A 25,245-nucleotide genomic window follows, 5' to 3' on the forward strand; every position below is an offset into this window, starting at 1 on the left:
CATGCGCGCAGGGAGAGAAGCTCGAGCGACGGGAGGAGCCAGTGCCTGACGGCTCGGCCCAATGGGTTTGACGCAGTGGAGGGTCCGGCCGGCGATGATCGACGGGTGTTGCGGCGAGTCACGGCGAGTTCCTGAGAGCTGCCGCGTCGCCGTCTCCTGAGTGCTTCCTTCACGCAAGCGGGTGGCGCGCCACCCCCGGTCTTCACAAACAAAAACCGTTGCCGTGCAGGGCCGTTTGCTGAGGGCGCAGCTGCCCCTGCTCGCACGCGAATGCTTGCGCCAAATCACGACGCGCGTGTGCCTTGCAAGCGGGCCGCGCTCGACGCATTTGGGCCGCCAAGCACACTGCAGTCTTCCAGTTGAAGCAAAGTTCCGGGCGTAGATTTGACTCTTAAATCTTACCAATATATGCAGACGTTAGCTTCAGCTACCCATGAATTTGACACTTTGGGGGAGTCAATTTATTTCGCGGGTGTGTGCTGGTCTGCCTCAGCCTGGCGCTGACCGGGCGGCTGATGAGAGAGCTGGGCCTTTATGCTGTCACTATTGTCCCCCGCCGTACGCCTTTGTCGTAGTCATCCGCCTCCTGGGCCCTCGGGCGCCGGTAAGTGCTGACTGCGACAGGCCGCCGACAGCCGCGCCGGAGGCCCCGGGATAGTCAGCACGGTTAAGAATAGACGACGCTTCCGGATTCGCCGTAGGCACAGTTTGCATTGAAGCTGGGGCGCCGGTCGGTGCTGCTGACCGCCGGGTAACTGGCGAGGGCGGGCGCCGTATCCGGCGCGCTGCTCTTCCGCGCTGCACGCCGACTGCCGGCCAAGTCCCCCGGCTTTGCCCTCATTGGCCTGAAAGCGCAGTCAAAAGAAGGCATCCACGGCTCACGTCCAGCCTGGCTTTCCGAGCCTTCGTTCCGCTGACTGCGAGATCCGAGGCGATTGCGAGGCTTGTCGCTGTCATCGACCACCAGCCCGCCATAAGACACGCGCTGCCGCCCCCAAACCGACTCTTGCTGTCAACTGTTTGTTTGTTCTCTACCTCGCACGGCCGCACGAGCGCGCTGCGATCCCCGGACCCTTCGGGCTGCTCCACACGTGCCCTCACAAGCCGGTCTCGCTCTTCCACCCTCGGACTATTCGGGTTGCCGCTCCGCAGAACCACCGCCCCTCTGACCACGTAGCCATCGAAGTGCAGCTCGGTGACGGCCTCTTGTCCCGGCACCAGACGACGCGCGCCCGCGGGGTGAGTTCCAGCGCTGCCTATATCTCTGCTGCGCCCGCCATCGGCTGACCCTTATCCCAGCATACATCATGGCGCAACTCGATACACTCGACATCGTGGTGCTCGCCATCATCCTGGTGGGCACCGTCGCATACTTTACGAAAGGCACATACTGGGCCAAACCGAACGACCCCTACGCGAACTCGCTCGCCAACGCCAATGGCGCGAAGGCCGGCAAGTCGAGGAACGTCCTCGAGAAGATGGACGAGACGGGCAAAAACTGCGTGGTCTTCTATGGCTCCCAGACCGGCACTGCCGAGGACTATGCCTCGCGTCTGGCCAAGGAGGGCGCCTCTCGTTTTGGCCTGAAGACCATGGTTGCTGATCTGGAGGATTACGATTATGAAAACTTGGACGTCTTCCCTGAGGACAAGGTTGCCATTTTTGTCTTGGCCACTTACGGCGAGGGCGAGCCCACGGACAACGCCGTCGAGTTCTACGAGTTCATCACCAGCGAGGATTCTGCCTTCAGCGAGGGCGGCTCCCCGGATGATCAGCCCCTGAAGAACCTCAAATATGTCGCTTTCGGTCTGGGTAACAACACCTACGAGCACTACAACTCCATGGTTCGCAACGTCGACAAGGCGCTCCAGAAGCTGGGCGCCAGCAGGATTGGCGCTGCCGGTGAGGGTGATGACGGTGCTGGTACCATGGAAGAGGATTTCCTTGCCTGGAAGGAGCCCATGTGGGCCGCTCTCACCGAGGCCATGCAGCTCGAGGAACGCGAGGCTGTCTACGAGCCTGTCTTTGACGTTGAGGAGAAGCTTGAAATGAACGCTCAAGATGACACCGTCTACTTGGGTGAGCCTAACAAGAACCACCTGGAAGGCCAGTCTAAGGGACCGTACAACGCCCACAACCCGTACATCGCACCGATTGCCGAGTCTCGGGAACTTTTCACGTCTGGCGAACGCAACTGTCTGCACCTCGAGGTCGACGTCAGCGGCTCCAACCTGTCCTACACTACCGGCGATCATATTGCTGTCTGGCCTACCAACGCGGGCAAGGAAGTCGACAGATTCCTTCGGATCCTTGGCTTGGCAGAGAAGCGTGACACGGTGATTAGCGTCAAGGGTACCGATCCTACCGCAAAGGTCCCTTTCCCGTCGCCAACTACATACGACGCTGTCGTTCGCTATCACATGGAAATCTGCGCCCCGGTCTCTCGTCAGTTTGTGTCTTCTCTGGCTCCGTTTGCCCCCAACGACACCATCAAGGCCGAGATGGCCAAGATGGGCGGTGACAAGGATTACTTCCAGGAGAAGGTTTCTTCGCTCAATCTGAACATTGCGCAGTTGCTTGAGCTTCAGTCCAATGGCGAACAGTGGTCCAAGGTTCCTTTCTCAATCATGATCGAAGGCCTGCACAAGATCCAGCCGCGTTACTACTCGATCTCCTCGTCTTCGCTCGTTCAGAAAGATAAGATCTCCATCACGGCTGTTGTCGAGTCTATTGAGAAGGCTGGCGCGCCGCACATTGTCAAGGGTGTCACCACGAACTATCTTCTGGCGTTGAAGCAGAAGCAGCATGGCGTCGCGGATCCTGACCCCCATGGTCTGAACTACGCTCTCACCGGTCCCCGTAACAAGTATGACGGCATTCATGTGCCCGTGCACGTTCGTCACTCGAACTTCAAGCTGCCCTCGGATCCTTCCAAGCCCATCATCATGGTCGGTCCCGGCACTGGTGCTGCACCTTTCCGGGGTTTCGTTCAGGAGCGTGCGGCACAGGCTCGCGCTGGTGAAAACGTTGGCAAGACGGTGCTCTTTTTCGGCTGCCGCAGGAGGGATGAGGACTTCCTCTACAAGGAGGAATGGGAGGTCAGTAGAAACCGTCTAAAGTTGGATTGCAGGCTTGCTAATAAATTCTACAGCAATACCAGAAGGATCTCGGCGACAAGTTCGAGATGCACACCGCCTTCTCTCGCGAGGGACCGAACAAGGTCTACGTGCAGCACAAGATCCAGGAGAACGCCGAGATGGTCGACCAGCTTCTGCAACAAAAGGCCTACTTCTACGTTTGCGGTGACGCGGCGAACATGGCGCGCGCTGTCAACGAGCTGCTCGGCCAGATCATCTCCAAGCAGCGCGGACTGCCCGAATCCAAGGGTGAGGAGATTGTGAAGTCAATGCGCGCATCGAACCAGTACCAGGAGGATGTCTGGTCGTAAGCGCCATTTTGAGAAATTGCTTTTAGACCAAATTTCTGTCTTTAAGACACCGCCTAGACAGATCTACAGCTGTGTGTGATGGCTGTCGCTTTGCCAGGGGTTGTTCGACGTGGACATATTTTCTGTTTTAGGCTTCTTTGGATGCATAGCTTTGATATGGCACCGTTGGCGTCGGAGTGGAATAGAGTAATGCACAGAACAATATTCAAAGAGAGTTGTTGATTGCGACCAGTGCCCGAACCTCGCACCAACGGCCGAGAAAGGCTAGCGGCATCACGGCGGCGGACCCTGGAGTCTTCAGACGGCCATCTGCCGCACAAGATCGATGCCGGACCACAGCAGCCTCTCCCGTCACCACAGGGTGCACCAGATCCCATTGAGGAATGCCTCCGCACCGAGTCCCTCTTTCAGCCACAGCTGCCTTGTGCTCACCAGAGCGCATTCCTGCATCCAGGGTCACGTCACGGGGGCCAAGGGCCCGGCACGCGAATCCAGGCACTGCCGGCGCCAGCAACGTCATGTCAACGGGAGCCCGGCGCCGGGGCAGCCTTGCTCGCGGAAAAAGAAAAGCAGCAGACAAACGGCGGTCAGGAGCGGCCATGGAGGGGAGAGTTGGGGCGGGTGGCTCCCGGCAGCGTTCGGACGACTCTGCCTGCTTCCGACCGCACAGCTGTGAAACCCGGGGCGCCCGCGGAACAAAATTCCTGCATTGAAGCGAGAAGTTAAACCCCCTTTGCGTACGAGTGCTTACGCCCTGATGCGCGATCGGTCCCAGCAGCCAGGATGCAGGTCGACGCCCCCACGGACCTCAGATGATCAAGAAACAACTCTGATTGCTAGCCCAGCGCCCGCCGGCGCTCACGTCGATCCCACCCGAGCGACTGCGCGCCTGTTACGTTGTCCGTGGTAGCACCAGCCAAGATTGCCGATATGGGTGCGCGTTAAGGGCCGCGCTGCAACTAGACGATGTGACAGGTCCCATGTCGCTGCGCGTCAGGAGAACAGGCGCGGCGGCTGGCGCATCGTCAATTCCCCGGGTGCCCTGATCCGCAGGCTGTCCTGCCACGTCTCATCGCGAGATCCGATCGCAGGCGCCATGTCCGGCAGGGCGGGCCCCATCTCATGGAGCGGGCTGGCGCTCCAGACGGCCACTGGAGCCGCTACGCTTTTGGCGTCCCTCGCATGTGGTATGCGCCCACGAAGCACCAGCCGCACGGGTGGCCTCAAAGAGCAAGACGTCGTTGCACACTAGCTAGGGGAATCTTCCTGTGTCTTCCGCGTCACTCAAACCAGGCTCGCGGGCTGACAAACGCGGACCGCAGGAGCTGCATGACACCCAATGGCTCTCAGGGTCTGCACCAGCACGGGTGAGTCGTTATTTCGAGCTTCCCGCTTTAGCAACAATGTCTTGCGGAGTATCTCTGGCTGCTCGCGAGCAAGCAACGAGCGACGTCGGCATTTGGGACGTGTCCTTGCTTCCTGCTGACGTACGCGTTTTGTGGCAGAGCGGCAAGCCAAGCACAAGTCGAGGTCCTCAGTCCGCGGTGCTGAAATAGCTGGAGAGAGCAGGCGCGGATATGTATGACAAGCGAAGGCACAAACAAGATTCCAGACCGGGAAATGGCAAGCAACGTGCGTGCATCTTCCCGCGGGAATCTCGCAGATCCACAGGGCTGTGGGGCCGGGCTGGTGTCTGCGGTGGCCCACAGCCAGCTTAAAGTAAGAAACTCCCCTTGTGGATGTAACTCACGCGCCGAACCTGACGTCAAATACACCCGTCTCGACGTGGCCGGTGCGGCAATGCCTCTCGGGGCGGGCATCCGGCAGAGATTGGCGCGCAGCAGCTGATAGAGTGTAAGGCGCAGATGAAACGGGCCATAAATAAGCTGCTGCCGTGCTGCGGGACGCTTGGGGCATGATATTCCTGGGCCGGTCCGCAGGACAGACGCGGTGTTGCGCGCTTCCACCGTCGCCGTCGGTAGCTCTGGCGTCGTTGGGCGAGGCAGAGCGCGCGGGCTCGCTCTGGGGCGAGGGCCTTTTCAGCCGCCTGCATGCTGTTCCTGTCTCAGTTGGAGAGTGGTTCGCATTGAGTGACTCTGTACAAGCTGCAAAAGAAACCGCCTCACCCCAAATCGCACCCTGGTCCGTCTACTACAGCCCCTTCGCACAGACTGCCGCCGTGCATTTAAAGTGGCACTCGCCCTCGAGGCAAGACACGAAGGCAGCTTGCTCTCGCGCAGACATCGCTATTGAGACAGCTTTCCCCCAGACTATCCTTAAGGGGCCGCAGGCAGGTGCATTTGCTCCGAGGCGTCCAGGTGCGCGGCCACAGCTCCCCAAACGGCGACCACGCCAGATCGCCGTGTACTTCCTGCTTCCAGCCTCTGCAGTCGCTGCCCGCGGCGCGCGGAGCGGCGGGCGTTGCGACGGCGGCGCATGTTCGTCTGCACCTGCCGCTGCCTCTCACTGACGTTGCCTCCTTCCAGAACAACAACCGTCGCCCACTCCCTCGCCGCTAGCGCCCAGCAGCAGCAGCATCCGTATATCTTTCACCCCGCCGCCACCGTCTGCCTCTCCTTCTTCCCTTTCCTCCTCACACTCTTCGTCCGCCGCCACCCATCCGCCTCAGAGCTCTGCATTTCTTTGTAGCTTTCCAGACCAAGTGAGCTTGCTCCAGCCCGCCACTTCACCTCTCGGACTCCCCGCTGACCTCCGCCGCCAGCTTTTGCTCGCAGTCGCTTCCCCACATCTTCAAGCGATCAGACATCATCGTCAGGTACGTCCGGCTCCATCAGTGCCCTCTCGCACCCGGCTCGCCACTCCCCGGCACGTACCGATGCCGAGAGCCTCACCACCCCTGAGGTCTGCCGAGCACATCATGCATGCTGTACCCTGCCGCCCGCCTCTGTGCGGCTGGCTTTCTGAGCGGATGGTAACGGTCATGGCCCAGGTCAATCCGACAGCCGGACAACGGTAGCTTGCCTATCAACTAACAGAACTCGTCCTCGTACCGGTGCGACATCTCCTCTCAGCTCACCACCCCCCTCCCACCCATGAATCCCACCGACACCCTCACCGTATCACCACCCGCACACTGCGCATAGCAACGCCGAGCTGACCAGATCATGCAGACTTCGGCCATGGCCGCTCTCACCGACATTGAGTCTCAGCGCAAGCGCAACTTCGGCAACCCCGCGGCGAACTTTGGCAATCGCGCTGCCATGTATGGCAGCTACCAGAACCAGGCCCAGCGTCCTTCTTTCCTGAGCACCGGACATCCTGGTATGCTGCCATACCACGGACTTGTGGGAGACCAGAGCCTCGCTGCACTGACCCAGGGATTTGCCGGTATGAACATGCACCCGTCTCTCGGCTCGGCTAAGCCGGGTTCTCATGTCCCAGCGTCGTCCGCCGAGCTTGGAGGAGTGCCTCTTCAGGCGCAGATGCAGCATGGCCAGCATGCCATGGTCTACCAGCAACACCAAATGATCCCTGGCCTCAACAACTATCACGGCCTCCCCTCGCCCGGCGTCCAGACTCCGATGAGTCACTACGTTCCCCAGACTGCGTTCCAGTATGGCCATCAGATGATGGACAACAACAGCCCCATCACTGGCAGCTGGGCCTCCCGTGTCTCGTCTTCTGAACCTTCGCTTGTCACCCCCCGGCGGGACTCCATCTCTTCTACGGAGCAGGACCTTCCCGGCACGCCGTACACCGGAAACAATGCTGCTTATCATCCCAACGTCTACATGAATGGTTCTCCGAACGCCATTTATCCCGGAAGTGGCACGCCGTCTCCTTCGCACCTGGGTCCTTTCTACGTTCCCCAGATGAACAAGGCACCGGCTCAGATCGCGTCCATTCCCAGCGACATTCAGGAGCTGCTTTCGAAGGATCCGCCTATTCCGAGGGCCATCCCGGCTCCCAGCTCGCCTATCAAGCCTCTAGACCGCAGCTTGGAGAACAAGAACGGCGAGACGAACGTCTACATCCGTGGCCTTCTTCCTGAGACGACGGATGAAATGCTCCATCAGTGGGGCATGCGTTTCGGCGATATCCAGAGCTCCAAGTCGATCATTGATGTCAAGACTAATCAGTGCAAAGGGTGCGTCTCAAGCTTGGTTACCCACCTCTCGCATCTTTGCCCACTGCTGACGCTGTTTACTCTAGTTATGGGTTCATCAAGTACTACAACTTCAAGGATGCCGAGAACTGCATTCGTGGCTTCCACTACCTTGGCTACGAAGTCAGCTTCGCGAGGGTATTTTGCAATGCTCACCTGCTTCTCGGAACGGCACTGACTCGTCTAGGAATCTTTCTATGCGAAGCTGAAGAAGTTCTCGGACGAATCCAACACCAACCTCTACGTCTCCAACATTCCTCGCCACATCAACGAAGCCGAACTGACCTCCATCTTTCATCCTTACAAGGTCTGCTCCAGCAAGATCCTGCGCGACGGTGGCGGCCACGGCCGTGGTGTTGGCTTCGCTCGCTTTGAGACTCGCGACATCTGCGAGGAGGTCATCAAGAAGTTCAACAACACCCCTGTGTCCGTTCCTGACGGCGAGGACCACGTCATCCAGATCCGTTATGCCGACACGCAGGAGCAGAAAGTCCTCAAGCAACAGACTGCTGCTGCTCGCCAGTTCAGGGCGGCTGAATTCGAGTACGGCGTACTTCAATCCAGGGCTGCGAATGCGAACGGTGGCTTGATTGCCCCCCAGCAACGCCTGAGCTCCCTCACGCCTGCTCAGAAAGAGGCCTCGAACGAATTCGAGAACTTCCTCGCCGGTTCCAACTCGCAGAACTACCCGCCGCGCTACGACCGAAACTTCCGCAACCTGGTGGCTCGCTCATCTCAGCTCTCGCAGACTACTACAAACAACAATCTTCCTTCCGTCAAGGTGGAAGCCGAGGAGGCAGAGAAGCCTCGCCCCACTACTCCTGTCATTGCTCACGGAGACCACTCTTCGGCCTCGAGCAATGCGCCGAGCGACCGCGAGTGATTCCTCTCAACGCTTGCATCTCAACAGCGCAACGTGTCTTGTCAATGAATGTACACCGTACATCAGCACCCTTTGGACGACCACGCATTGGTCTCACCCCATTCAAATCATCATCAGCCGGACATCATTACCGCCGGTGCGCGCACGATAGTCACGGCCATTGATGACTTATGCTCTCAGCATCGTTCATCATATGGAAGGAAACTTCTCCGACAAGCCTTTTAATGGAGCTGCAATCGATTTGGCTTGTCGGGTGGCACCGCATTTCCGTTGCCATGTTGGGACCTTTCCCCTTCTTACGTTTGTATCTTTGTTTTCTTTTTCCTCCTACTTTTCTTTTCTTGCCTTACGTTAAGCAGTTTTCTTTTACGGGCCGCTCCCGGTGTCTTTGCTTTTACTTATCGGGCTTCTGTATTTCCTTTGTCGGTTGGTGGGCAACAAAAAAAAGATTGACTCTGCCCTCGCGGGCTACGATGATGACGAGTTGGGCGGCTTGCTTTGACCTTACATCTTTCGTGATCAGAGGCACATGCCGATTAGTTGAGCAGTAGTGTCAGCAAATGCGATCGGCGTTCATCCACACTCCTGGCGCTCTCGCCTCATTTTTCTGAACCTTTGTGACACAGGGATCGGGCGTGGACTCAAACCAGCAAGGTGGACCGCTGATGCCCAGTGGCCACCAGCAGCCAAGGAGAAACGGTGACGCCAGCGCAATCAACGGATGACTTGAGAAGATTGTTCCATCGGCATCCAAATGGCGAGCACATCGGCATGTTCGGCATGCTTAATCGGCGTCGCTGGTGTGAAAATCACCTGAAGTGTTCGCCACGCTCGACCGACCAGTCATATCAGCGAGACTTTGACGGGGCCAGCTCAGCAAGGAGCCAGGCCAGACCTGCTGATGAATTGAGGAGGAACAAGTGCAGCCGGCGGTAAATGATCCCTGCATGCAGCGCCGGTCCGAAGTCGGGGCAAAAAATAATCGATTCATGACACATTTGTTACTTCCCCACATACTGATGACTACAGCCAGAATCGCTTTCCTAAAATAATTTACGCAGGGAAATTACACGCGAGCCTATGGAGCTTTTCCGACGGGAGCGATTTTCCAGCGTCGTGTGGGATGGCGGATGCGGGTTCCCCATGGTCGGGGAACTGGGGACGGGTCTGTCGGCTCGCGTGAACGTGAGGCTACTGCGGCTAGGCGAAACGAAAGCACGCGTGTTCTTTCGCCTCTATTAGGGTTTCTTTTTTTTTTCTCTTCTTTTCTTTCTCCTCGGGTGTCTAAATAATGGTCCGTTTGCTGGGCCACTTTGACCCCAGACGCGCGGGTGGTAGGAAAATGCTTGGCTGTGTGGACTCTGGACCCTGTCTACAGGGATACTCCACCTCGGAATTCGATGGGGTCGTAAACGATTAAAGGGTGGTCGGTGTTTGCGAGCCGTTCCTTGGTCCAATCGGCCACAAGTCGATCATGTCGTCCATCTTGTCAGGTTTTTGATTGGTGAACGTGCGATATGCAATTCAGCGCTCGGGCGATGGTAGGGCGAGCGCGGTTGCGAGATTAGCGAGAGGCAACTACTCCGTCTTGCAGAGTTGGGGCTGCTGCTCTTTCCATCCCAGTCACGACACGCGCAAGCGTTTACGTGTGAGACTGAGGGAGAGCGGTGTACAGTTGCTTTTTCCCCGTCTCCTCCTTTCTTCGCCGTTTGAGGACGTATCCCTTCCTTTCCGCTTCATTTTCTGGCTTGTTGATGTCGCAGCTAGCACGACCCGAGTGAATGGACGCAAGAGAAAGTTATTTTGCTTTTTCAGTCTTCTTTTTGGCCTTCCGTCCTCGCCCTGCATGCAATCTCGCCTCTTGGGGGAGATTCGTGGGTTGCTGCATGCCTTTTCTCCTCTGTCTGCCCTGCCCTGCTATTTCTCTTGGTCTATTTTTGTTTTCTTCCTCCTCACGTTCCCTCCCTGCGGCTTCGCCGATGAGTTAGTTGCTTTTTTGCCTCTCCACGAATGCCGTGTTACCTTTCTGGAAGCGGCACGCCGTTTCCGGAGAGATTTCAATAGGCTGAGGTTTGGCGTTGCAGCGAGGCGACGGCGGGTGCGACGGAACGAATTTTGGAAAGGGAATGGAACAGGAAAAGAAAAGTGAAATGTAAATGGCGACAGGCATGGTGGCGTTATGTGTGGGCGGGTTCTCCCGCAGCCCTTCGCCCCGTTGCTATGACGCCTTGGACCATGGTGCGGAAGGAAAGTGGGAAAAAGAAAAAATTATCGAACGAGACGCTCCGAGGTTTGGCGCGTTTGCTGTCGTTCGATATCACGGCGTTTGCCTTTATCAGATCGGTTTCATGGCCTTTCCTGGATTCACTGGTTCCATTATTCTGACGTCAACCGAGTGCTTCCAGCTATTCGTTCATTCAAAACTCCAATTTCCGTATGACGCCGTAGTCATGCTCTAGTCGTTGCTATACAATTCCGTTCCTTGTATCTATTCTCTCCTCAAAAGTGCTCTGGAAATAGTCTTCTCTGAAGTAAAATGAAGCAAACATCTCTTTGCGCGTCAAGGCTGATCATCCCAGTAAAGGACGATGCATTTCAAGGTGACGGCTTGGGTGATTGCTTAGTAGAATTGGCGCCTCTGTCACGGCCAAGGCGCTCCTCGTAATCCTCAACGAGCTCATAGGCGGGTCTGAATTTTTGGTCCTTGCTACCGCTGTCGGAGTCGGGAGAAGGGATGCGCAAAGCGGGGTTTGGATGGGTATCGGTGGTGCCGCCTAGAGAGGTGTAGCCTTGGTCGTAAAGCGGGCAGTACGGAATGTCGAGGTGGCGAATGAACTGCGGCGGGGTTAGGCCTGTCCATTTTGGGGAGGAAGGCTGCTTACCGTCCAAATCTCGACATAGTGCCAGTCTATGACCGGATGTATACGCATGAAGCTCGGCCAACCATGATCCGTAGGATCGAAATGCTTCAAATGTTCACCATGTGGGTCTGTGCGGCGGGTGCCGACGAATATGGCCTTGACGGAAGGATAGTCGCGCAAGTACGATTCGAATGCTACCTTCATGGAACCGCTGTAGGTGGCGAGAGTAAGGCTGTATGCATGGCAAGACTCGGCGACAAATTGCTCGACTTCCGGGAACGGATGCGCGGACTGGATATAGACCGTCTGGATGGTCTCAGGCAGCGGGGTAGCGGTGGACACGCTGCGACGGTGAAGGGCACAGAGGTACAAGACGAGGAGAACGAGGCAGTCTTTGCCGCCATTGTAGGATAGTGCGAGCTCGTCGAGGCTGCTGGAGTGGGGTTCATCTTAGGATATACACAGGTCTCAGACTGATAGCTGGCGGGGGCGGCAAGCCGGATAGTACGGAAGAGAGCAGGCGTACCTGTAGCGCTGCAGAGCGTCCTCGATGACGCCCAATGCGCTGCGCGTCTGCTCCTGGACGGCGCGGAGGCGGGCGTCCTTCACGTCGTCGTCGCGCAGGAAGGCGGAGATGCGGTCATCGAGGCGGGCGCACAGGTCCGGGAATGACAGCGGGGGCACAGGAACCAGCGGGGCCTGGGACTGCGGCTTCAGCACATGGTTGGCGACTCCGGTCATCTCGGCGCGGCAGCGGCAGTGGACATGAGATCGTGCTCGGCAGAGGGTGCGTGGCGTGGCGCGTCTCGCTGGCGTGGGTGGGTGGCCGTGCAGCGGTGATGATGTTCCCGTCGTGGAGTAGCCGTAGCGCAGCGGCGTCGGGAGGACACCCTGGCGCCGGCTTGCCGCAAATCGGCAGCCCTGCAGCGGCGGTACGCTACCTTTACGCGGGGTCCTGCGCGCGAGCCCTCGTCACGGGGCCCTGAAATTTTCACCGCGCCGTCTGAGTAATGCTGGAAACGGGCAGTGGTTCCCGCCGAGCCCTCGGGCCTTGCTCGCCGCCGACCCCAGTTTCGCAGGTTAGCGCGGATGGTGTGATTGCTGCTGGAGCCAATGCCATGCCGGTAATATGTTCTTAGCAAAGCCCAGCTCCCCGAAAAAAAGTGGTCAAAGAGCGTGGCTGCCCGCGCTGCATTTCAACCGCCGCTGAGCCTCTTTGACAGCTTCACGGGCTCTCCTCTCCCTCATTGTCTCTCTCCGCGTTCTCGAGGCCCATCGCTTGCAACCATGGGCTCCGTCACCACTGCAGGAGAGGCTGGTACGTTTTCGCCTGCCCCGCTGCCCCGCCGCGCCGCCAAGCGAACACCAACTGACTGCCTCCAGTGGCGCGGATTGCGTACCTGGCCAGCGACCTTGTTGTCTCGGTCCAGCAGACGCTGAAGGATGACTCGGAATTCTCCAAGCACCTCAACTCCTACAGCGCCGCCAAGGCGCCTGGTGTTGTGAGCAAGGATCTGCCAGAGGTATGACCCATCGCCCAACCCCGCAGCCATGATAGCCGGTGCAGACGCTGACTGCGCGCCAGATCCTGTCCGTCAGGCAAAATGCCGACCCGCTCCTTTCCGTCTTCCAGCCAATTCGCGCCGGCAAGCTGGTTTCCGTCACGACCACCTCGTCCATTCTCGTCCAATCGATACCCCACCTCTACAAGCTGGCCCAGTATCCCGTCGTCCTCCATGTCTCGCTGCAGCCGACCGGATATCCCGACTACTCGGACATCACCTCCATCAGACAATCTGGCTTCACCTTCCTTCAGTCCGAGTCGCTGCAGGAGGCCCAGGACATTGCACTGACGGCGCATGCGCTAGCCATCAAGTCGGGCAAGGGTGTGATCCACTTTTTCGATTCGGCTGTCGTGTCCAACGCGAAGCCCATTGCTCAGGAGAGCCGGGACCTCGTGAAACAGGTCCTGGACGTGGATACTGCTCGCGTTTTCCAGAGCTCTCCCTCGGCTGAGACTTCGCTGTATGCGGATGATGGCCGTGTTGCCACTGTGACGGTGGCCGGCAGCCAAGTCTCGCAGCCGAACGGCGCCCTCGGCGAAAGCCTACAATTGCCCGAGCCGCAGCCTTCGGGCCGCTCCAGCACCCGCGAGTCCTCGGCTAGCGGCTCGTCCAGGCGCGAGAGCAGCGCCAGCAGCGACAAGAACAGCACGGTTTCTTCGGCAACCACTGTTGAGTCCGTCTCTGCTAAGCCTATTTCTTCAGAAGAGATCTACAAGTTCGTCTCTCAGATCTGGTCTACTATCAAGGATGCTACTGGTCGCGAGTATGAGGCTTTCTCGTATACCGGCCCGGCCAACGCTGAGGCAGCGGCGTTCATTTTCGGTTCCGACACTGCCATGTTCGCTGAGGAGCTGGATGAGGCGGGTGCCGACTACTCCAACCCCGGTCTGATTTCCGTCAGATTGTACAGGCCGTGGCTGGGCGCCCAGCTCGCCGCCGTCATTCCCAAGTCGATCAAGAAGATCGCAGTTCTGGAGCAGGTGCGGAGGAAGACCACCAAGTGGGGCCCGCTTCTTCTGGATCTCCTTACCTCTCTGAGGACTTCGGGTGGTGCTTCGCCCTTGATTGTCGGTCACCAGCTCGGCTACATCGAGGAGTCTACTGTTCGCCAGGCTCTCCGCGGCGTCTTCCAGAACCTCTACTCGGATTCGCCCATCCAAAACCTCCAGATTGGCAAGATGGAGGGTCCCGAGCCCTCTGCTACTGAGCAGAAGCCCGCCCAGCCCGAGCTGGAGAACGCGTACATGAAGATCCTGAACCAGATCTTCAAGGAGCGTCTTTACATCGCTAACCAACTCGGATCGGAGCATGCGGGCATCTCTGCGCAGGTTGCTTCCACTCCTGAATATGGCTTTGGTTCTCTTGTTGCAAGACTGGAGCACCGCAAGCGTTTCATTTCCGAAGCTGCCGAGGCTGCAAAGTCCGGTTCGCTCAAGTCCGAGGATGCGAAGAAGGCCATTTCTCAGTGGGCGCTGGCTGCTGAGGACGCCGCTAAGGTTGAGGCTGCGGCTGAGGAGGCCATCTCGAAGCTGACTTCGGATGCCTCTGAGAGTGCTAACAAGCTTCTGGCTTCCAAGGGCCTTTTCCGTAAGGAGTCTCAGTGGTTGATTGGTTCCGATGCCTGGGCCTACGACCTCGGCAACTCCGGTGTTCACCACGTCCTGGCCTCCGGCGAGAACGTTAACATGCTTATCATTGACTCTACCCCCTACTCTGAGCGTGCCGCTGCGGACGCCGCCAGGAGGAAGAAGGACATTGGTCTCTACGCCATGAACTTCGGTAACGCCTATGTTGCGTCCACCGCCGTCTACAGCTCCTACACTCAGGTTCTCCAGGCCATGATTGAGGCAGACAAGTTCGACGGTCCCTCCGTTGTGCTTGCCTACTTGCCTTATTACAAGGAGGATGAATCGCCTTTGACTGTCCTCCAGGAGACCAAGAAGGCCGTCGATATCGGCTACTGGCCCCTGTACCGCTGGGACCCGTACGGCGAGGAGAAGGGCGAGGAGAACTTCAAGCTTGATTCCGAGAGGATCAAGAGGGAATTGCAGGAATTCCTGCGCCGTGACAACTACATGTCGCAGGTGATGAGGAGGAACCCTCAATTTGCTGCCAATCTCTCCCAGTCGTACGGCTCTGAGGTTCGCGAGCTGCAAAAGAGGAAGGCGAAGGATGCGTACAGCAAGCTTCTCGAAGGTCTTCAGGGCGCGCCCGTTACCATCCTCTTTGCTTCGGACAACGGCAACGCTGAGAACGTGGCCAAGCGTCTGGGCAACCGCGGCAAGGCCAGAGGCTTGAAGACCATGGTCATGGCGATGGATGACTACCCGCTCGAGGACATCAACGCTGAGGAGAACATTGTCCTGATCTCTAGTACTGCTGGTCAGGGCGAGTTCCCTCAAAACGGCAGGAACTTCTGGGAGGCAATCAAGAACTCTACTGATATCGATCTCGCGACCGTCAACTTCGCCGTCTTTGGTCTCGGTGACAGCCACTACTGGCCCCGTAAGGAGGACAAGATCTACTACAACAAGCCCGCCAAGGATCTTCACGCCAGACTGCTCACTCTTGGCGGAAAGGTTCTGGTTGACTGTGGCCTTGGTGATGACCAAGATCCTGATGGATTCAACACCGGATACAACGACTGGGAGCCCAAGCTGTGGCAGGTTCTTGGCGTCGACAAGGTCGAGGGTCTGCCTGACGAGCCCCCGCCATTGACCAACGAAGACATCAAGATCCAGTCCAACTACCTCCGCGGTACCATCGTCGAGGGCCTGAAGGACACCAGCACTCTCGCCATCTCCGCCGCCGATCAGCAGCTCACCAAGTTCCACGGCACGTACATGCAGGATGACCGTGACATTCGTGATCAGCGCAAGGCACAGGGTCTTGAGCCTGCTTACTCGTTCATGATTCGTTGCCGTCTGCCTGGTGGTGTTGCGACTCCCAAGCAGTGGATTCAGATGGACGAGATTGCCAGCACTCTGGGCAACGAGACCATGAAGCTGACTACCCGTCAGACCTTCCAGTTCCACGGTGTTGTCAAGAGCAAGCTCAAGCCCGCCATGCAGGCTATCAACAGATCTCTCATGACGACCATTGCCGCTTGCGGTGACGTCAACCGTAATGTCATGTGCAGCAGTCTGCCAGAGCACAGCGCATTCCACCGCGATGTGTACGAGGTCTCGAAGAGGGTCAGCGACCACCTGCTGCCTTCCACGACCGCTTACCATGAGATCTGGCTGAAGGAGGACGACGAGAAGACCCAGGTCGCTGGTGACGCCATTGTTGACCACGAGCCGCTCTACGGACCTACCTATCTCCCCAGGAAGTTCAAGATCACGATTGCCATTCCTCCTCACAATGACACTGATGTCTACGCTCATGACATCGGTCTCATTGCCATCAAGGGTGCTGATGGCCGCCTCGAGGGTTTCAACCTTACTGCTGGCGGTGGTATGGGTGCTACTCACAACAACAAGAAGACCTACCCTCAGACTGGCCGGATGTTCGGCTTTGTGTCTGTTGAGGACACTCACATTGCTTGCGAGAAGATCATGCTTGTCCAGCGCGACCACGGTGACCGCAAGAACCGCAAGCACGCTCGTCTAAAGTACACGATCGATGACATGGGTGTCGATGTCTTCAAGGCCAAGGTTGAGGAATACTGGGGCAACGGCAAGAAGTTCCAGGAGCCTCGTCCTTTCGAGTTCAAGAGCAACGTCGACACTTTCGGCTGGATAAAGGACGAGAACGGCCTCAACCACTTCACCCTCTTCATTGAGAACGGTCGTATTGAGGACACTGCTGACTTCCCCATGAAGACTGGTCTCGTAGAGGTCGCCAAGGCGCACAAGGGAGAGTTCCGCCTGACTGGTAACCAGCATCTCATCCTCTCTGGCGTGCACGACGACGACCTCGACGAGATGAAGGCTCTGCTGAAGAAGTGGAAGCTGGACAACATCCAGTTCTCTGGTCTTCGCCTGTCTTCCTCGGCCTGCGTTGCCTTCCCCACTTGCGGTCTCGCCATGGCTGAGTCCGAGCGTTATCTCCCCGTGCTTGTTGGCAAGGTTGAGAAGATCCTCGAGGAGAACGGTCTTCGCCAAGAGAGCGTTGTCATGCGTATGACTGGTTGTCCCAACGGTTGCGCCCGCCCTTGGCTTGCCGAAATTGCCTTCGTCGGCAAGGCTTATGGCGCGTACAACATGTACCTGGGTGGTGGCTACCACGGCCAGCGTTTGAACAAGCTCTACCGCTCCTCGATCAAGGAGGATGAGATCCTTGAGATCCTCCGCCCCATGATCAAGCGCTACGCCACCGAGAAGAACGAGGGTGAGCACTTTGGTGACTGGGTCATCCGTGCTGGCATTATCGCTGCTACCACCGATGGCCGCAACTTCCATGACAACGTAAGTTTAGGTGCTACTTGGTTCTGAATTGAGACACTAAGCTAACTGGGTAAATACAGACCGGTGAAGAGGAAGAAGAGGATGAGGCATAGATTGCTCCAACAGCTTCTTTCTGATGTTTCATGTGTCTCCAATTTGTTACGCTCTCAACGATACGTTATGTAAAATCTTGTGTCTTGGTGGTCCGGGAAACGGAAAATCTGAAGCCATGGCAATGCGCTTTTCCATTCATGTTAATGAATAAAAAATACGGTCATCGAGAATTGGGCGTTTGTTTAGGGAATTAAAACGGCAATGGAGGGGAGGCAAAATACCTCATCTAGATCATCTTCTCCCCCATTTGCTCGATCAAACTTTTATTGGTCGCTGGTGGATAGTTTTGCTTTCCGTTTTGTAAATAACGTACACTTTGTCTCTGGATCCTTGCTGCAAGAGGAAACTCGACATCGCAATTTCAACAATTTGCTAATTCACGAGCTGTGATCTCATTCTGTGACTTATCCTCGAAAGCATTAGAGACCAAAAGCATCCATCCATAGGCCCTCGAGGATTATCTGATCAGCCACCTTAATTAAACGGTTCGTCATGGAATTCCGACATGTCCAGTCATATCAAACCTATTACCAAGACTTTAAGAACTAAATTTAGACTGAGGAATGCGTATTTAAAGTTCGTCTTCACGGGGGCATGGCACAGCAGCTGAATATTCATTGAGATGATAAAAGTACGGTGTCTCCGCATAATAAAGTGCTGGAGGTAATAGCTCACGTGTCTATAACGTTTACATGTCCTATCTTGGGACATCGAGATAGAATAAGTGGCGAGGACAGATTTGGGAAAGCTCAGTTCCATTCACGCCTCTTTTCAAAACAACGGGACGGAGAAAATAAAAGAACCAGATGTTCTATCTTTGCGGTCTTTCGTTGTAGTACAGCTCCTTACACATGTATTCTTCAAATCCCTATCAAACATGAATTGCCTCCGTAACGCCTGGCCCATGCATTGCCGTGGGTAATCCTCTGCAGCATATAGCCTCAATATCAAGTCGTCTTGGGCTTCTTCGTACCGTACTTCGATCTCGAAGTAAGCCTGTTACCAACACCACCCTGGAGAACACGTCAGCGTTGGTACGGCAGGCAAGACGGAAGATGCATACCAGATCCATAGCACCTCTAACAAGCTTGTACCTCACACCGGGACAATCCTGGGCACGACCACCACGAACCAGGACAACAGAGTGCTGCTGCACATTGTGGCCTACGCACAGCGGATGTTAGTGGTCATGCTTTGCCATGCGTCCATCCGTCATCCGAGCATACCTTCACCTGGGATGTATGCCCACACCAGCTTTCCATTACTCAACCTCACCCTAGCAACCTTGCGCTCACCCGAGTTGGGCTTCTTGGGCTTCGTAATTCCGACCTTGACGCAGACGCCCTTCATCTCCGGGCGGTCCTTCAATTGGGGCGAGGTGAGCTTGCGGGCAGGCTGCGGCTGGCGGCAGCCACGGCGGACCTGGTTGTAGGTGGCATTACGGGCGGAGCTGGCGCTGAAGCTGCGCGCTGCGGCGGCGAGGATCGGAGAGGGCGCGGCGATGCGCGGTACTGCAATGGCAGCGGGCCGGTGGACGGAGGCGGATGCGAGGACGGAGACCGGCCGGGCCAGCTGGCGGAGGTAGTGGAGAGGCATGGCGGCCGCAATTGAGGATGACGGACGTTGCGGCGGGCGGCGATGCGGTGGTCTGGTCGCGCACCTCCGCGAATTTGACTGGCGGCCGACTGGGATTCGCGCTCGGACCACCAAGTTTTGTGATGTCGACAGTGACTCTTTCGCGCCAGACTCCCACACCTCAACTCCGCCCCTCCTCTACCCGCCGGCCTCACGCACGCGCAAATTCCACAGGGAGCTCCCGCATCCCTATCGGCATCCGTCCGCCCCGCCAGACCTTAGCAGACGCGAGCTCCGTACGGATACACAACCCCGCGCCGCCCCACCTCGTTATACTGCGCCGAGCTTCACAGCACAAAAAGTCCGACTGGATCCTACATCTAGGTGCTCCTCGCTTCTTGCTGCCAATATGGGTCTCCCAGATTCCGGCCTCTCGGCTGGAGCTGCCGAAGCTCCCTTCGACATCGTCGGCACCTACCAGCGCCTGTTGACCGAGGATCCGGACCTGACTATGCCTGTTGCTGCCATTGAGGCGCTCGTCGCCGCTCTTTCTGCCTCCGATACGAGCACCACGACTGAAACCCTGGCCTTGCTCTCCGCTTACACCAGTAAGCTGAAGGCCGCCATTCCCAATCCTATCTCGCTGTCCGCTGGCACCGACCTTTTCCAGCGCTACCTCATGACCTCTGTCCGCCCGGGCGTCGACTTCTCCAAGACTCGCCAGCACCTGCTCAGCAATGGCCGCCTGTTCGTCGAGCGTGCCAAGGCCTCTCGCGACAAGATTGCCTCGTTCGGAAAGCACTTCATCCGCGACGGCAACACCATTCTCACCAACGGCGGTTCTCGTGTCGTGAGCGCGCTGCTGCGCTCCGCCGCTGAGTCGGCGGGCGGTGGCTCCCAGGGCTCTGTCCGCTTCCGCGTCATCTACGTCCTCGCCGTCCCCGATCCGGCCAACCCCTCCACCGAAGCCACGACTAAGCACGCCGAAGGAACCGAGATCGTGCGCGCCCTGCGCGCTCACGGCGTCCCCGTCGCGACCATCCCGGAGGCCGGTGTCGCGTACGCTATGGGCAAGGTGGACATGGTCATCGTCGGCGCCGAGGGCGTCGTCGAGAACGGCGGCATCATCTCCCGCCTGGGCACCTACCAGCTCGGCGTCCTGGCCAAGAACGCGAACAAGCCCTTCTACGTCGTGGCCGAGAGCCACAAGTTCGTGCGTCTGTACCCGCTCGGCCAGTACGACCTCCCCATCGAGCAGAAGGTCATCCAGTTCCGCGTCGGCCACGACGAGCGCGTCGTCGAGGAGGAGGGCAGCAAGAGCTCCGGAGCGGCGGCGGATGTGGACGCTAGGAAGGAGAAGTGGGCCGCCGGTGCTGTGGATGACGCTGTAGATTTCACGGTCAGTACACTTTCTTTCATGCTTTACGTCCTTACTATTGCATGCCCTCTTCTTTATGCTAACGTGGTCCCATCTAGCCTCCCAACCTCATCTCTGCTCTGATCACCGAATCCGGTGTTCTCACTCCTAGTGCAGTCTCTGAGGAGCTGATTAAGATTTGGTTCTAATCCCCTTTCCAATTTTCTATATTCACATGTCGCTTTGATGCTCTCGAACAGGAATCGGTTCCCGTGAGAAAGCATCTCTGCCACCCTTCTTCTCAACTGGCTGCAATAGCCGTACCATATCCATTCTAGCGGCAACCAGACGGTTGATTGCTCGAATAAGCGAAAAGAATCAATTGTGGGGAGGTCGAGGTCGAACATAGCGGGGAAATGGATGGAGAAATGATGAAATGAAAGGGCCTTTTCGGAGCTGGTAGCCACAATATCTGCCCGAATGAATCTGGGCCTTAAGAGAGATACCGGTGGCACTCGCCGTAAGGGCTAGACGGTGAGATTCTTTCAAGACCTAGGTAGGGTTCATAGCTCGGCTTAGGGGGGATGAGAGGGAAAAATTATGACAAATCAAATTAAAAAAAAAAAAACGAGCAAGAACTTTATTGATACGTGCCTACTGCAGTCCCACGATTGCCTAAAATTTTCAATTACTTTGTTCGTATAGTGTAGAAGGTGCAATCATTTGAAGCTACCTCATTTACGCCCTGGCATGCGTGTAAAACCCGGTATTTAGAAGGAAGCAAGCAAATATCAAGAGGGTGGAGGAGTTGAACAAGAATCGAAAGGAAGGTAGAGATTGGAGCGCGTAGGTTGGTCCATGCAACTGTGTGTCGGAGGGGAGGCCAAGGGATGGAATACTGGGAAAGATACGCTCTGTCGTAAGCCTAGATAGTGCAGGACCTCTATCGAGGATAGAGGGGCCGGAGATGCGCGAACCTAGGGGTAATACTATATAGTAACGATAGCTACAGATTTAAAATAAGTAGAGATATTAAGGGTTATGAGAACAGATATGAGAACCGATATTTCTTCGTACAGGCGGGTACACGATCTGCAGGTTCTTGCTTTGGTTGTAGAGCTATGTTTTTTTATGGGTATAATGGTGATGTAGACTTAGCTAAACGAATGTTGTTGGTTCCTTGAATAAGCATATGTATGTACTCATTAACAGGAAGGCAATACCTCTTACAACCCTTCACCTTTAGATATCTCGACTAGCCGTGATACTCTTATGTCAACAGGAAGTGAGCAAAAAGGGGTGAAGATTTCGATGCGTACTCTGCGAAAAAAGACGTGATCCACAAATACAAGCGACAGATTGATAGACAAAAAGCAGTTTCTTCTTCTCAAAAAAAAAAAAAAAGACCATTTCCCTGATGCAGTACCAAAAAAAATACGACTAAAGATGAGGAACCGTACAATTCGTGAAGGGACCGATAATTACGAAAAGTTGAGCTGAGAGAGACAGGGGGAATCTTTGCTCATCAAGGACGAAAAACATCGCCAAGTACGCCTTTCGCTATTGTGTGTGATTGACATTTTTGTGTCGTGCATCGTTTTCGTTCCCGTGACACCCCTTCCTAGTAGAAGATATAAACGCCGATGATCCGATAAGAGCGACATCGCATCGTCCTGGAGAAAACAAATGATGACGGCCGGGTGGAACTCCTGGTATGGGAAAGGTTAAGCCGAGTACGTATGATGGATCCTTCTTTCCGTCGATCCCACGTCTGCGGCTGAGATTTAGTCGAACGCTCCAGAGCCCTCAGGTCAACCCCAGACCTTGCTCGAACAGTCTGCTCTTTTTTCCGCAATTCAATAATCCTGCACACAGTCCGCCCTTTTACGACCATCCTCCCGGCACTACGCAGCTTTTACACCACATCGATCCCAGGGATTCCATTACTTCCTCCCATCAGTTGCAGTTCCTTGACTCGCGCCATCGACGGTGATAGTTGGACCCTGGCTCCTCGATTCACCCTCATGACTAGTATCCAGCCTCTTGATCTCCATCTGCACATCCAGCACCTTCTTCTGCAGTTCTTGCATCTCCAGCTCCAGTCGCATACGCTTAGCGTGTCGCTGCTCGGGGCTCATCTGTGGCGTGGGAGGCGATGTTCTGTTAGTGGAACCATCGGCGTGAGTTACTGGGTTGGAAGCCGGAAGGTCTGGGTCGATATTTAGGAGCTGCGGGATGTTAGACGTCGAGCGCGGGGCATCGGGAAGGATTTCATCATCAACACCCACGGATGCCGAGCGTTTGCTAGGGACCGAAGATGCTGGTGATGTTGGATATGGTTGCGGTTGCGGGACAGTGCGCGAGGCCGACGAGGCAGCGCTTTGCTGTCGAAAATAGTTTGTGAAGTCGGCAGGTGGTGGCGCGTATCTCGCAGGCGGTGGCTGTTGATTCATCGATGCCTGGAGATGGGCTGCCACCTCTGAGTCAGAACGTGTATACGAATCAGGTCTGCTCTCCGGGAAGGACTCCTGGGTTGGCGCGGGCGAGACGGCTGCTTGAGAAGGGCTACGCTGGGGCTGCTGGGTCGGTTGGCCATGCTGCTGGTAGTGTGCTGGAGGGTGCTGGGCAAAGAGGTGGTTCGCAGGTTCGGCCGGGACGGCTGGTACAACTCGTTTCCGGCGCTTGATCTCTTGCTTCTTCATCTGCACCGGGCGGTGGACGCCATGTAGCTTGTAGTACAGACCACAGGCATTGCAAATTGTGTGGCCAGCCTCGTCTCGTCTCCAAAGTGGGGTGACTGTGGTCCTACAGTTGGCGCAAGCGGGCACGACGTTCGCGCCGGCCGGGGTTGCGAGATGCTGCTGCTGTGCGGTTTGAGCGCTTTCTGGCGCCGACCCCTCGCTAACACTGGTCTGTGGGTTACTGGTCGAAGAGTTCACGTGAGCGAGGGCGTAGCGAGCAGTCTTGGAAACGCGGTTGTTGTAGGCCGGGCAGCCGTTGCAACCCTGCTGGCCGCCGGTGCCGTTACAGCGACCACCTCCAGGACATGTACCAGAAGCCTGCTCGGCTGCAACGTAGGGAGGTCTTGACGATGCCTGGCACCCCGAAGGAGACTGGCTACGGTCATGGGGCTCGGGAGTGCGCTGGCCTGGCTGCACAGACATGGTGGGTGCCTGAGCTAGGTTCCTCTTCAGATTCGAAGGACGCGACTGGTTCCGCGCCTTCAGGTACAGACCACACGCATTACAGATGGGCTCGCCTGTGGGAGACCTCCGCCACAAGGGAGTGCGCGTGGTTCCGCAGTTGCTGGGCTAGTTAGAGGCGGGCGGAGCATCGAAGGAGCCGGGGGAGGCATACCTGCAGGTCTGGCCGTTCATGGGGGCGTTTGCAGCAGGCGGCCTCGGAGTGGAGGCGCCTGGAGAGGGGGAATGCGTGCGGGGTTGGTGGGGCTGGGGGTTGGCGGAAAAGTGCTGGATGTCTTCGAGGGAGTGGTGCTCTGAGACTTCGGGAGCTTTGCCACTGGCGTCTGGCAACGGCCTCTGCTCGCGCTCCGGGGGCATGTCGTGAGGCTGAGGGTTGTTCTCGCGGGCGGGGGGCTGCTGGTGCTGGTCCTGGGCGTTGCTCAAGGCACGCAAATTCTGCGCCAGCTCGAGCTCCTCCTGCGAGGCATGTCGCAAGACGGCGTTAGAGTGCAGGGAGTCGTCGGCGGCGGCGGGCAGATCGCTCCGCGGGTGCAGCTGGGCCGAGGGGCCGGACATGGCGGGCAAGCAAGCAGACAGCGAATTGTTATTGCGGCATAGAGCGAGGGCGCAGCAGTGGGAGAGGGAGCGAGCGGTCTGCTCGGGGAGTGGTGGTAGGCGAGGTGAGGGTGGAGGGGGCGGAGCGGAGATGGTTTGGTGATGGTGATCAGATAGATAAATGCGCCGGGGGCGGACACTGGTGGGCAGACGTGGTCGGGGTGGTCTGGCGTGCGCGCGCCTAGGGCCGGGGAGAGCGGAAGTGGAGCCTTATGGGCACGCTTAGCTGCACTCCGGGCGGAATGACAGCAGGCTGCAGGCGAGCGGGCTCACCTCTGAGCAGGCGAGTTGCGCTCGCGGTCCAGGTAGGCTAGCCCACACAGGCACTGACGTTGGCGCCCTCTCGCGCCCCTGGCCGTGTCAGCAAATTGCGGCCGCCACCATTGGCCGCTGAGGAGCGGTGAGGGGCCGCCCGCCGGCTGATCGCTTGGCCGTCTTGCAACCACCACCGCCAGCAGCCGCATCCAGCAGCACAGCAAGCCCGGGCGTGCCTTGCGCGACGACCATGGCCCCGCTGCGCCGCTGCACGCCCGTTCGGCGGCGCGCGCAAGCCTGAGGCCGCGCCCCCACCGCGCGCTGCTCTAGGCCTAGTCGCCCAGACCCTGCCTGAGCCCTACAGCAACACAGCGACTGCGCATTTCGAATATCTCAGCAACAGCTGCGTCGTCACTCGGCCGCACTGCTCAACCCGGCACTGTCGCATGCACGCCTGTTCCCGATATCGCTCCCATCCCTGCGCCGGCCTCAACAACAAGAAAACTCTGCAGAGCCTGCCGGCACCGCATCCGTAGGCCCATCAGCGCTTCTTCACGCCCGTGGCACTGCGCTAGCCCGCTGACCAACGCCCGCCTGCTGATTGGGCTAAGAAAATTCCCGATCTCCACCATGCAAGTCACTTCTAGACCCTCTCCACAATTGCTTCTATCAAAGCCGCAGAGAGCCTCTTGCTTCTACCTGCACCAGCCACTTCACCGCTCCTCAAGCATGATTCGCGCGAGACAAAAGCGCTCGGCTTCGGCCCATTCCGCTGCCCACATGGTGCGACTGCTTGACTGCCCATTGCCATGCACTGATCCTGCTGCCTGCCTGCCATGTCCGAGGCCGAAGTCCGCGTTGCGTCTCCGGCGCCGA

The 25,245-nt window shown here is 57.4% G+C and overlaps 7 protein-coding genes across 7 annotated transcripts; 4 read left to right on the plus strand and 3 right to left on the minus strand.

Annotated features, from left to right (window-relative positions):
* Nucleotides 1-1,307: 1,307 nt before the first annotated feature.
* Nucleotides 1,308-3,448, plus strand: LTHEOB_7945 (NADPh-cytochrome p450 reductase; the record flags this gene model as incomplete). The annotated part of the gene is made up of 2 exons (XM_035517367.1): nucleotides 1,308-3,098; nucleotides 3,152-3,448. 2 exons carry the CDS (start codon nucleotides 1,308-1,310, stop codon nucleotides 3,446-3,448), a joined length of 2,088 nt encoding a protein of 695 aa, XP_035370964.1.
* A 3,053-nt stretch (nucleotides 3,449-6,501) lies between these two features.
* LTHEOB_7946 (Sporulation-specific protein) lies at nucleotides 6,502-8,457 on the plus strand (the record flags this gene model as incomplete). The annotated part of the gene is made up of 5 exons (XM_035517368.1): nucleotides 6,502-6,525; nucleotides 6,580-6,796; nucleotides 6,851-7,556; nucleotides 7,622-7,712; nucleotides 7,762-8,457. The coding sequence occupies 5 exons, from the start codon at nucleotides 6,502-6,504 to the stop codon at nucleotides 8,455-8,457; spliced, it is 1,734 nt and encodes a 577-aa protein (XP_035370965.1).
* Nucleotides 8,458-11,052: 2,595 nt separating this feature from the next.
* On the minus strand, nucleotides 11,053-12,059 carry LTHEOB_7947 (Phosphoadenosine phosphosulfate reductase; the record flags this gene model as incomplete). The annotated part of the gene is made up of 3 exons (XM_035517369.1): nucleotides 11,053-11,292; nucleotides 11,340-11,751; nucleotides 11,845-12,059. The coding sequence occupies 3 exons, from the start codon at nucleotides 12,057-12,059 to the stop codon at nucleotides 11,053-11,055; spliced, it is 867 nt and encodes a 288-aa protein (XP_035370966.1).
* Nucleotides 12,060-12,605: 546 nt separating this feature from the next.
* On the plus strand, nucleotides 12,606-17,384 carry LTHEOB_7948 (Sulfite reductase hemoprotein beta-component; the record flags this gene model as incomplete). Its single annotated transcript, XM_035517370.1, has 4 exons — nucleotides 12,606-12,636; nucleotides 12,702-12,841; nucleotides 12,904-17,292; nucleotides 17,352-17,384. 4 exons carry the CDS (start codon nucleotides 12,606-12,608, stop codon nucleotides 17,382-17,384), a joined length of 4,593 nt encoding a protein of 1,530 aa, XP_035370967.1.
* A 948-nt stretch (nucleotides 17,385-18,332) lies between these two features.
* LTHEOB_7949 (Mitochondrial 37s ribosomal protein) lies at nucleotides 18,333-18,981 on the minus strand (the record flags this gene model as incomplete). The annotated part of the gene is made up of 3 exons (XM_035517371.1): nucleotides 18,333-18,398; nucleotides 18,449-18,549; nucleotides 18,612-18,981. 3 exons carry the CDS (start codon nucleotides 18,979-18,981, stop codon nucleotides 18,333-18,335), a joined length of 537 nt encoding a protein of 178 aa, XP_035370968.1.
* Nucleotides 18,982-19,369: 388 nt separating this feature from the next.
* LTHEOB_7950 (Translation initiation factor) lies at nucleotides 19,370-20,526 on the plus strand (the record flags this gene model as incomplete). The annotated part of the gene is made up of 2 exons (XM_035517373.1): nucleotides 19,370-20,359; nucleotides 20,437-20,526. 2 exons carry the CDS (start codon nucleotides 19,370-19,372, stop codon nucleotides 20,524-20,526), a joined length of 1,080 nt encoding a protein of 359 aa, XP_035370969.1.
* A 1,734-nt stretch (nucleotides 20,527-22,260) lies between these two features.
* On the minus strand, nucleotides 22,261-24,075 carry LTHEOB_7951 (Zinc finger GATA-type protein; the record flags this gene model as incomplete). The annotated part of the gene is made up of 2 exons (XM_035517374.1): nucleotides 22,261-23,623; nucleotides 23,675-24,075. 2 exons carry the CDS (start codon nucleotides 24,073-24,075, stop codon nucleotides 22,261-22,263), a joined length of 1,764 nt encoding a protein of 587 aa, XP_035370970.1.
* Between the last annotated feature and the right edge of the window lie 1,170 nt (nucleotides 24,076-25,245).

The sequence above is a fragment of the Lasiodiplodia theobromae genome (assembly GCF_012971845.1).
Source record: "Lasiodiplodia theobromae strain AM2As chromosome Unknown scaffold_24, whole genome shotgun sequence".
NCBI classification, from domain to species: Eukaryota; Fungi; Ascomycota; class Dothideomycetes; order Botryosphaeriales; family Botryosphaeriaceae; genus Lasiodiplodia; species Lasiodiplodia theobromae.